This window comes from Notolepis coatsorum (genome assembly GCF_963971535.1).
Source record: "Notolepis coatsorum genome assembly, chromosome: 11".
Lineage (NCBI taxonomy): Eukaryota > Metazoa > Chordata > Actinopteri > Aulopiformes > Paralepididae > Notolepis > Notolepis coatsorum.
The window spans coordinates 80,712,314-80,724,659 of record NC_140175.1 but is presented as its reverse complement, the minus strand read 5'-3'; the positions used below and the strand labels follow the sequence as shown (position 1 = coordinate 80,724,659).

The following is a 12,346-nucleotide window of genomic DNA, read 5'->3' as shown; positions in this document are numbered from 1 at the left end:
TAGTGTGTGTGTGTGTGTGTGTGTGTGTGTGTGTGTGTGTGTGTGTGTGTGTGTGCGTGTGTGTGTGTGTGTGTGTGTGTGTGTGTGTGTGTGTGTGTGTGTGCCTCAACCCCCCCCCCCCCTCTCTGTACTCCACGTTTGGTTTTAATTTCTCTCTGTAGAAAGTCACGAAACGAGAAGTAAAAAAATAAAAATAAAGTGATCATAAAAATGGATTGGCAAAGAACACCTTGCGATTTTCAGGCCAAAAGGTACCTATAAAGAGATGCGTTTTAATTAGCTAATTAAATAAACAAGCTCAGACGTTGCGTTTCATGCCAAGGAGAGGCCCTAGGAAGGTACGTTCAGAGCCCGGGAAGGATGCAAGGAACTATGTCAAATCAAAAGTGAGGAGGAAGAGAGAGAGAGAGAGAGAGAGAGAGAGAGAGAGAGAGAGAGAGAGAGAGAGAGAGAGAGAGAGAGAGAGAGAGAGAGAGAAACTGGAATACTGCAGGAAATGTGGGGATGTAATGTGAGGTGAGCTGCAAAAAGTGACAGGAGGGAAAGAGAGAGATAGTGTGAGGCAAATTTCTTTCCCACCCCTACCCTCTGGCCTTTTTTTTGTCAGTTCAGTAAAGTAAACATCTGCAGAGTGAGCGGTGCGGACTGTTGCCTGTCTAGCCTGCTGCCTAGAGGAAAGGGACTGAATGGGGTGGACTGCTGCCCTTCTAGCCTGCTGCCTACAGGAAAGGGACTGAATGGGGTGGACTGCTGCCCTTCGGTCCGTGTACGTTTTGATAGTTCGTTTTTCGTTTCAAAAGGAAAAACGAAAAAACCGAAAAAAACGGAAATACGAGGTGTTTCCTATTTCCGTTTGAAACCAAAATCGAAAAAACTTACACGGACCCCCTTCTAGCCTGGTGCCCCACAGGAAAGGGACTGAATGGGGTGGACTGCTGCCTAGAGGAAAGGGACTGAATGGGGTGGACTGCTGCCTACAGGAAAGGGACTGAATGGGGTGGACTGCTGCCTACAGGAAAGGGACTGAATGGGGTGGACTGCTGCCTACAGGAAAGGGACTGAATGGGGTGGACTGCTGCCTAGAGGAAAGGGACTGAATGGGGTGGACTGCTGCCCTTCTAGCCTGCTGCCTACAGGAAAGGGACTGAATGGGGTGGACTGCTGCCCTTCTAGCCTGCTGCCTACAGGAAAGGGACTGAATGGGGTGGACTGCTGCCCTTCTAGCCTGCTGCCTACAGGAAAGGGACTGAATGGGGTGGACTGCTGCCCTTCTAGCCTGCTGCCTACAGGAAAGGGACTGAGCGGGGTGGACTGCTGCCCTTCTAGCCTGGTGCCCCACAGGAAAGGGCTCCCTCCCTTTTAATTAGGCCAGCTCACCAGATTAGGCCTCATTAGGCTCCGGCACAGGACTCCAGCTAAAGCCCGGGCAATCCAGTGCATCCCACTTTAATTGCTTCTGTAATGGCCCCCGGCTCCAGCCTTTGAAATTCCATTCCTGGGGGTAATCGGCCATGTTTGTCAGAGAGAGCCAGGAGTTTTTTTTTCTTTTCTTTTTTTCAACTTCCAAGTTACCTTTCAGTGTGAAAGGGCTATTTGTCACACTTCACTACACAACGCCCCCCCCCCCCCCCGACACACACACACACACACACACACACACACACACACACCTCCCCAACCCACGGACAGCAGGTAAATATTATCGAATCACACACTAATTTCAGACGGGACACAGGTGACTGGCAATATTATGATTATTAGAGTTATTTAGAAAGTACTTTTTTTTCTCCTCACTCTCTCTCTCCATACAGATGTTTTACAGCATTTGAAATTGGACCTATGTCTGGGGGGGGGAATACAAATAGGCCACACAAAAAAGACATGATTCAACCATATAGTACACAATACAATAGGACTTAAAAAAGAAAAAGAAAATATATATACACACACATTACTTTTAACCATTGCAATCAGACTCTCTTTTATGAATCAGCTTATGAGTAGGCCAGTCTAAACTTTACAATCCTTTCTGTGTTAACCATTGCAGTAAAAAGAAAACAAAAAAACACTTAGACTGCTAAATCATTACGGTAACATTAGAACTCTTCGCTGGCAGAATGATATTTTTTTCAAAAGGACAATTACAAATACATATTGTATCTGAATAAACCCTACAAACATATTCCCGGCATCCCTGGAAAACGACTACCACCATCACCTGATATGAAGAGAAACCTCAGAATAAAAAGAAAAAAAATGGCATCCAATTGTAAAAACAAAAACAATCTGGGGGAATAAAAAATGTTTGATGGATATTCTACTTGGAAGTCTTTAAATGTACACTGTGTTTGTTTTTTGTATATATATATTTGAGTGTCAATGCAAGTGTGTTTTTGTTGTTGTTATCCAACTGCTTGGAACTGCACCATAATAAAAAGGGAACCGTCCGGTGGGCCCAAAACCGTCTACACAGCCCATCGCTTTTTCTCAACCTGCAGTTTCAAACTTTCAATGTGTGTGGTCGGTCAGTTTGTTCTACCTGCATTAGGAGTCTCATTATTGCTCTGTGGGAGCAGTTCCTGGCCACTGCTGCCTGCCTTTTTCACGCTCTGGGGCTAATCTTCTCTTACCCCCCTGGCTGGAGGGGGGGGGGGTTAATAGTAAAAACAAAGATGAAAGCCCTCCATAGTCCTTGTCTGGGCCCCGCCGGTCCCTTGTCCACAGTTTTGAGGATGGACACCATTCGAAACGATGTATAAATAGATCCCGACTTTTTTTCGAACATCCTTGTACCCGCTCCACTCTCGAGGCGGCGGACTGCAAGGTCTCTAGTCCGCCCCAGTTTGATGGGGAGGTTTTTGCTACTGGGAAATCAGTCCATGCCGAGTTGGGGAGAGGGGGGGGGGGGGGGGGGGGCACTGGGTGTATCCAGATGGTGGGAGAGCGGCTTCAATACCGGTCCATCAGAATGGAGGGAGAGCGGCTTCAATACCGGTCCATCAGAATGGAGGGAGAGCGGCTTCAATACCGGTTCATCAGAATGGAGGGAGATCGGCTTCAGGACGAGCAGAGAGGTGGAGAAGGGAGGAGGAGGAGGAGGAGGAGGAGGAGGAGGAGGAGGAGGAGGAGGAGGAGGAGGAGGAAGAGGTTGAGGTGGGTAGGGGGAGAAGGCACACGTTTCATTTTCCATCCTCTTTTCCTCAGCAGACCTGAAGGGAAGAGAGAGGAGATGGTAAGCTTGAGGCTGCATTCACATTGGCTCTGTTCAGTGTGGTTGAATCAAACCATGGGTTCCATTGTTATGGTACTGTTCTTTTCGGGGAGGTGAGAATCACACCACAACACACATTTCTTTTAAAATGTACTCCTGATTCTGACCACTTCAAAAGGAAAATAATATAATGTAGGAGTATTGTTTTCTTTTTACAGGTCCAATATTCCTCAGATTATTGTGAGATATTATCAGTATTACTAGCAAAGCTACTTATGAAATACCCGTTTTATTAAATGTCTTTAATGTGAATGATGGAATAGGAAAGACATAAGACGCCTATTATATACTTAGACACACAAATACACACAGCAGTATTGCAGTATTGTCCCAAAGCCCCCTGAGAGGCAGTCTGGTCCTGTCAAGTCAAGTCAAGTCAAGCGCTTTATTTGTCACGGCATACAAGCATACAGTGAAATGCGGGTGGTCATGTCCGCAGCGATTGTGCAATAATACAAGTAATACGAATAAGACATTTGTGCAATAATACAAGTAATAAGAATAAGACATAACAGGTATAATGTACATAAAGTTTACAAAAAGCATGGTAAAAGACATGCTAAGGTCCTGAGACAATGTTAGCTACGGATGAGGCACTGGGTCTTATGTACACTACTATACAATACTATACTATACAATCTACAGTTATACTATATATCCTTATGCTATCTTGCTATATCCATCTATTTACTATACTTTACTAAGAACCACTCTTGTTCTTTTTTTTTTAAAGTGCCATTTCATTTTGTAAAGTGACCGTTGAGTGTGAGCGTGTGCAGCATGTGTGTGTGTTTGTGTTCGTGCTAAAGTGACTGTTAGTGTGTGAGCGTATACAGTATGTGTGTTGTGTGTGTGCTCATGTGTGCTTGTGTGTGGAGAGTTCAGTGTTCAAGACTCTGATGGCCTGGGGGAAGAAGCTGAGCCGAAGTCTCTCTGTCCTAGTTGCTGGTGTGCGCAGGCGTTTGCCTGACCCCAGCAGCTTGAACAGGCTGTTGTTGGGGTGGTGAGGGTCTTTCATTATTCTGCAGGCTCTGGATTTGCACCTCTTGTTATATAAGACCTGCAGGGGTGGTAGTGCAATACCCGTAGTACGTTCAGCTGAGCACACCACTCTCTGTAGGGCCTTCTTGTCCTGTGCCTTGCTGTTTCCATACCAGGCAGTGATGTTTCCAGTCAAGATGCTCTCTACAGCTCCGGAGTAGAAGGACTGGAGTATCTTCCCCGATATTCTGAACTTCCTTAACTCAGGTGTCTCTCAGGTGGTAGAGGCGCTGCTTTGCCTTCTTTACGACTGAGTTTATGTGTGTTGTCCATGTCAGGTCTTCTGAGATGTGGACCCCCAGGTACTTAAAGCTGCTCACCCTGTCCACGGTAGCCCCGTTTATCCACAGTGGTGTGTGTGTGTCCTGCCGTGTTCTCCTAAAATCCACGATCAGCTCCTTGGTTTTACCAATGTTCAGGAGCAGGCTGTTGTCCTGACACCAGCGTGCCAGTGCATCAACCTCCTCCCGGTAGGCCTTCTCGTCGTTGTCAGAGATCAGCCCCACCACCACTGTGTCGTCCGCAAACTTCACTATGGAGTTGTGGAGCTGAACTTGGCCACACAGTCATGTGTGTAGAGTGAATACATCAGGGGGCTCAGAACACAGCCCTGGGGGGACCCGATACTCAGGGTGATGGTGTTGGCGGTCTGACCCCCCACCCTGACCGCCTGAGGCCTCTCACTCAGAAAGTCCAGTATCCAGGCGCTCAGAGCAGAGCTCAGACCCAGCTCAATCAGCTTGTCCACCAGTCTGATGGGGACTATGGTCTTGAAGGCTGAGCTATAGTCAATGAACAACAGTCTCACATAGCCCCCCTTCTGTCTGTCTAGGTGAGAGAGGGTGTTGTGTAGTACCTGAGAGACCGCATCGTCAGTGGACCTGTTTGGCCTGTATGCAAATTGCAAAGGGTCCATATCACTGGGGAGGGAGGCACAAATGTAATCCTTAACCAGCCTCTCAAAACATTTCATGACCACAGAGGTGAGTGCCACCGGTCTGTAGTCATTAAGGCCTGCTGGAGAGGATTTTTTTGGTACCGGGATTATAGTGGACACCTTGAAGCAGGCAGGGACCACGGACTCAGCCAGGGATAGATTGAATACGGTGGTGAACACTGGGGCTAGCTGGTTAGCACGGGACTTAAGTATCCGTCCTGTTATCCCATCTGGGCCAGCTGCTTTTCTGGTGTTCACCCGCATAAATGCTCTTCTCACACTGTGTTCCGTCAATGAGAGAGTGCATTTTGCATTTATTTAAAAAATGTTGGACCTTATGGTGTTCTTGTTTTGTTCTTGACTTATTGTGATGTTTCTTCTTGACGTATACGGCCCATGGGGACATTAACGTGTGTTGTTGGGCCTTACAAATAAATTTGATTTGATTTGATTTTATTTTATTTTATTTGCGCAGAGTATAGACTGTAGCCTTATACTCCTCCATATTTCCTGACGCTCTGCCCAGGTTATAAGCAGTGGTGCGAGCATTCAGGGCCACTCGGATAGTATTGTCAACCCACGGTTTCTGGTTCGGGAAGACTCGAACCATCTTCATGGGTACAATGCTATCGGCTAGTGTTGTTATGAAACTGACAACAACATCAGCAAACTCACTGCCGTCACTGGAGCTCGCCTGAAGCATCCCCCAGTCGACATCATCGAGTGCGTCCTGTAGTGTGGCCTCTGATTGGTCGGACCACTTCTTTACCTCACGTGACACGACAGCATCACGTGATCTCTGCCAGTAGGCGGGGATAAGCAAGATGGCGTCGTGATCCGATGTGCTTGTTGAACCAGCTAATGGAGGGGCTGGTATTGCCTTGTAACCGGTTCTAAATAGGGTGTAACAATGATCAAGCGTATTTCCTCCCCTGGTGGTGCAAGCGATGTGCTGAAAGAAGTTTGGCATCACCTTCTTCAGATTCGCCTGGTTGAAGTCGCCGGCTATGATCATTGCTGTGTCTGGGTGCTTGATCTGTTGCTTGTTTAGATGTCCCTGTAGATCCGCCAGGGCCCTGGCAGTGTCTGCTTGTGGTGGGATGTACACTGCCGTCATGATAATGGCGGTGAATTCTCGGGGGAGGTAAAACGGGCGACATTGTATGGACAGATGTTCCAGGTCCGGCGAGCATGAACGGGAAAGTATCTTTACTTCCTTCGGGTTGACCCAGTTGTTGTTGGTCAGAAGACAGAGTCCCCCGCCAATGCTCTTACCGGATTATTCTGCCATTGGCTGACTATTTCAATCGTAACTCTCCTTCCCTTCCGCTATATGTGACACTATTTTGCAAGGGCACCGTCGCCGCATCCTGGGCTTAGGGTGATTGTGATTGGTTTAAAGAAATACAAACCAGAGCATTTTCCCCCCTATAGCGGAATGATAATAGGTTCAGCCAGACTTCTCTCCAATGCTGGAACAGCACTAGCGCAGTGTAACCTAATGTGGAGAGAGGTATGGCTACGCAAGACGAAGTCTGGTCGTCGTCTCTTTTCTCCCTCGTTCCATTAACCTTCCACTCGTGTAGTCAAGTGTTAACTCTGCTCTATAAATGTTTAGCTGAGCAAATTTATGCACTGAAAATAAGTTCCATCTTTAGTGACGTGGCACTGGTCTTCCCTGAACAGTGCCTGCTGTAAATGCACCCGAAAGGAAAGGAAGTCAGATTCTCCCATTATCCTATAGTAGCTCCTATTGCCACATCACACAAGATATGTATGCATGTATGTTTATTGCGATATATTGCTGTATTGATCCCCCCCCCCTCACCCCTATCAGGAAAACCTCTGCATTTGTCATGAAACGACCTGGTTTTGCCAACGTTTAGTACAATGTACAGTATAGTATCTAGCTTCTGTCACCTCGTCCCATCCTATCTAGCATCTGTCACCAAGGTTAATACGGAGGCTAAGTCCAATGGGAGTAAGCCGCCCAATGGCAGATGGGGTACGACACATGCTCAGATTGCACCGGTGGAGTGTTAGGGGGACCAAATCAAATGGAAAGGCAGTCAAAGGTTTAACTGAGCATGTGCTATACCCCTGTTTTTTTCCACAGGATATGATGCAACATGATGGCAGTGACGTCACATACCTTCTGGTCGGGCATGATGCCGTTAGTCTGCAGTGGCGTGGGATGGTTGCTGAGCAGCCCCCCCCCTGGCCGGTCGTGCTCGCAGAAGATGGTTCCGTTTATGTAGTGAAAGCGGTCGCCCGGCACCAGGCGATTCCTACAGGTGGCGCAGGTGAAACACTGCAGAGAAGACACACAGACGAGTGCTTTCAGTGGAATTCTTCTTTATTTTCTATTCCATAATATACAGGATTCAAGCGCCTCTTTTTGCTAATTGAATTCCATGACCGCTGTTGTCCATTTAAATGGTATTTTACTATTATGTACTATGCTACTATATCTATACTACTACCTACTATTCTAATATGTCTTTGCGTTATGTCTCCCCATGGCATTTGCACATATCGATGGACATGTATTGTTTTCTCAAACCCAAATAAAATTTCCACTTTTCCACATTTTCCATGACTGTAGGAGCCATATACAGTGACTTGGTGAAATGCTCCACCAATCAAGACATTGTCAAGAATTGTGGGGGATGTGTTGAAGAACTGTTATCTACTAGTGGGAAGGAACAGTAATATGGATTAGAGAAAGAGGCAGAGATCCGCTTCTATTCTGAGGCGAGATCTGTATTAATTATTTTATTAATGTCAGTGCCGAAAATCCGGCCTCACAGAGGTATGTTGATGCAAAGGTGACAAGCTTTCTCGGCGCAGCATTACACAACACTGGGTACTCGTTCCGGACTGATATCTAGAACTTTGTGAACTTGACTTTCTCGTAAAAATAAATATCAATTTGTGCCTCCTGCTCAGACAGTGCTGTTGCGTTATGCGTAATGAACGGATCTAGAATCCAGTTGTCCAAATTGTCCGTGCTCTCTTTTGGGAAAATAGTTCAGAAATTGTTCAATGAGCCCTTCTATGTGGCTACAGATGATGGGCTTCAAATACTTTTTTGCAACATTCTGTTCCTCAAAAAGCCATCAAGCTGAGTAAATACCCGAAGATCTCCGCTGATTATCCTGGAGTGCCACAAACGGAGTTCCACAAGCTCTCCATTTTAGCTGCGAGTCCATACAGGTCTGTGTCCCGACCTTGTAGTCCCAGATTCAACGCATTGAGGCAGTCAAAGATGTCGGCTAGATATGCCAGCTGTGCCAGCCATTCATTATCAGCACATTTCTCTGCCAATGGGTTGTTTTTGTCTGCAAGGAAAATCTGCACTTCTTCCCTCTCTCCTCGCGTCTGGCAACAAACCTATCCATTGCGAGTGTCAAGTTTATACACAAAAGACGAGACGTGGTCTCCACGATTATACATGCACAGGATGTATTGAGATGTGTATTGGAATACTGTGTCGGCCTCCGTTGATGAAGGGGCGAGACATGGCAAATACAAACAGCTGCCCTGCCAGGTGGAAAACTCTATCTGAGTTGGGCTCATCTGTTTTTCTCTATATTTATATTTTTTTGTTGCCAATGCACTGTCACCTACCCACGACCCCACTTTGGGTCGCAACCTGTAGTTTGATAACCGCTGGTGTAGAGTAATCATCAAAAATTTGTATCCACAGAGCTTTTAGAAAGGTGTGGAATAAAAGTATTGCTTTCCCCCCCAAAAAGATTATTGACTCATGAATGTATCATTTAAAATCCCCCTCCCTACTTGGAATGCACCTAATTGGATAAATGACATGCTGGTGCTCTAGTGCGACATCTAGTGGTTGAAAGCTACCTATAGCAGCTTTAACAGTGGATTTCCTTGAACTTTAAATCAAATTCAACTGAAAAACAAAAACATTACCTGGCTCAAAGGCTTGGCCTGGCTTAAAAACATGACTTGGCTAAAAGTCTACTATCTTGTTTTTCATAGTCGTAATAAAACAAGATGTGATTATTTGCCCAGCCCTAATAGGGATGACTCACCTTAAGGTGGTAGACATTGCCCTGTGCCCTCATCACCATCTCGCTGGCAGGGATAGACTGGCCACATGCGCTGCAGGCTCCGCTGTGCCCAAATAGCCTGCAAACAGAAAACCACAGCATTAATGTCAGACCACCGGCCAACACTTTTGACTCAAGAGCATCAATAACTCCACTGTGGAGCTGCCAGGTGGTACCTTGAAATAAAACTCTGTCTCTCTGCATTCATACTTTACTGGAGAGGATATGTATATATTGGAGAGTGAGTGGAAATATAGGAGTTTGACATGGACCATTGGTCATGATGAGCTGGATTTGAGTCTACATTGTAGGTGTGGGGGGAAGAAATCGATACAGCAATATATTGAAATATTTTGTATGCCGATATTATGTTTATACAGTGATGCCAAGTATCAATATATATTTCTTTTTTGTTAAAACATACAACATTTCTGTTTGACAATCCCATTTTACTGCAATACAAATTATTGGAATGAGGTGAACAAACTGAAAACATCATCTTATTAGATAAAACAGATTATGTATATTTTTATTGCAAATGTTAGTTTTCAGTTGAAAATGGGTAATAAATCACAATAAATCGCAATATCTTGATATTGCAATATGGTGACTCTAGTATGGTGAAAATATGAATGGATGTGGATACAGGCCACTAGCCTAGCTTAAAGGTCCCATGCATTATAAATGGCCTTTTCCAGTGTTTAGCATTGTTTCCTAGCAATGGGGGATTATATCAATGTGGTCTGTGTCTCTAATTATCATATTGACTCATCAGTCTAGTCTCGAGTTCACGAGATCTTCCCTCACTCAACTAAGCCATTCTGATTTGACTCGCAATGCGACGTAGCAAGGAGCTGATTGAGCTGATTGTGATCTGATTGGCTATGTGGTTGTAGTCACCGCCCACAATTCGCTCAACAACAGAGCAGTGAAGTTACGGTGCGACAGACAGCAGAGAACGAGCGAGGGAGAGGGAGAGATAGAGAGGGACAGAGAGAGAGAGAGAGAGAGAGAGAGAGAGAGAGAGAGAGAGAGAGAGAGATAGAGGGGCCGCGGCAGGAGACGGAGTGTGTGTAAAATGTGTGTGCGCCGTGGGGATGGGTCTTCTCCCCGCAGTCGGGAGCACACCATATCACTGTCAAAGTATCTTTGCGCACGCTCCCACGCGCACGCACGTATTCCAATCCGTACAATAATATTCACATAGGTATATATTATCATTTGAAACAAGTTACCAATGCATTGTCCCGTGGGATTATGCCCCCCTGTGGCGAAATTAATTAGTATCCCCCTCAATCTCTCTCTATCTCTATCTCTCTCTGTCTGTCACTCAAAGCGCTTTTTTCAGAAACAAAAGTTTCCCATTGATTAATCTTACGGTTTCACATCCACAACCCTCTGTACCACAGTCACACAACCCTGTCACTTCAGCTCAATCTTCCGTGCCCGTCTCACACACCCCCTGCACTTCGGTGCGCACTCTATGGGCGCACAATCGACACAGGTGAAGGGAATCACACTGATGGATGGAGGCTCCGCATTTGTCTTCTAATCATCACTCTACACTACAAGATACATGGGTCTCCGTTCATCAGTGTCAGATCTTCCTTAAGAATGGCCTGGCAAGTATCCTCTACATTACTTCTCGTAATGATGTTATGTGAATACTCTACCCGTTGTATTTCCATGTATACAACCCTCCCGTAATTTTTTCCGTTCTATGTATCGTGTTTTTGTCGTGTTTTTCCTTGTGTGCTTATTTTTCCCATGAAGACTTATCCTGGTTTTTTCTTTCTGTGTCATCCACAGTTCACTAACTCCAGTGCTCTCCACCGGCCACGGTCATCCGCCCGCCAGGCTAAAAGACGCACACACACTTGTTTTTTCTCCTTTTTGGCGTATTATTAAATGCCCTATAGGGTTGAACATGTCTCCCGTGTTATGCATTTGAGCCCACCTGTTACCGAGTCCTAACAGATTAATGGGAGAAAATGTAATTACTCCACAAATGGGAAACCTTGGTTGACTGATGAACTAAACATATCCTCTATTATAAAGAACACGTTATATAAGAAATCTGTTATGAGCCCCACTCAAACCTAAAGCTAAAAATGTATATTGTTCAGACAAATTCACTCAAGCCTCTATATATAAAGTCAACATGGATCCTCATTAATCAATTACTAAATAGGAAAAAAGCTAAGCTCCTGTAGTTGGGCCTACTGGAATATTGAGGAGTGATGGAATTCTGTTTAACAAAGGGGAGATAGCTGATGGTTATTCAGCTGATGGTTTTTAATAAATGTAGGATTTTCCTTAGCTAAGACTATTGATGATTCTGGTGAGATTCTCACTACTGGTGAGACTACTACTCCAGTCTCTATACTATCTTGTTTTTCAACAGTTCTGGAGAATCTTATCTAATCAAGACTCTCAAAGCACCTAGTTGAAAACAACACCCTGTACAAACAGCAATATGGTTTTCAGAAGAAAAATACCATGGCACTGTGACAGCTTGTTGACAATATTTCTACTGCCTTGGATGATCAAATAGAAAAAGTCCACTCTGCATCTTTTTAGATTCATCCAAAGCATTTATTTGTTCTATTTCTAAACTCAACAAATATGGATTACAGGATGTTGTACTCAAATGGCTTGTATCCATAAATAGTTCCATTTCGAATAGGTTAAAATTAGTCAGTGGAGTACCGCAAGGTTATATTCTTGATTCCTTTGCAAAGATATTTTTCCTATTTACTGTATTTACCAATGACACAAATCTCATAGCCACCTCTCAATGTCAAATCTAATGTTGTGATATTTTGCAATAAAAAAGAAATATTCAAAAGCGGATGCTAAAATATTCACAAGTAATTTCTGTCAAGTCCCATCTACACAATTATTAGGAATCATTGTAGATGATGCAAGATTACCTTGGAAAAATCATATTGAACATGTTTGAAAATTATGGGTATATTGAGGAAAGTTTGTTTCATCATTCTTCTCATTTAACTCTGT

At 44.8% G+C, this 12,346-nt stretch overlaps 1 protein-coding gene across 2 annotated transcripts in view; it reads right to left on the bottom strand.

Annotated features, from left to right (window-relative positions):
• Positions 1-1,736: 1,736 nt before the first annotated feature.
• The window catches only part of lmo4a (LIM domain only 4a), a 36,477-nt gene continuing 25,867 nt past the window's right edge, over positions 1,737-12,346 (bottom strand). For both annotated transcript variants that reach the window (XM_084324196.1, XM_084324195.1), the window contains exons 3-5: positions 9,311-9,407; positions 7,402-7,560; positions 1,737-3,209 (exon numbers count right to left, since the gene is read on the bottom strand). In XM_084324196.1, the coding sequence (XP_084180322.1) occupies positions 3,201-3,209; positions 7,402-7,560; positions 9,311-9,407 (265 nt within the window). In that variant the 3' untranslated portion in view covers positions 1,737-3,200. The remainder of the gene's footprint in view (positions 3,210-7,401; positions 7,561-9,310; positions 9,408-12,346) is intronic.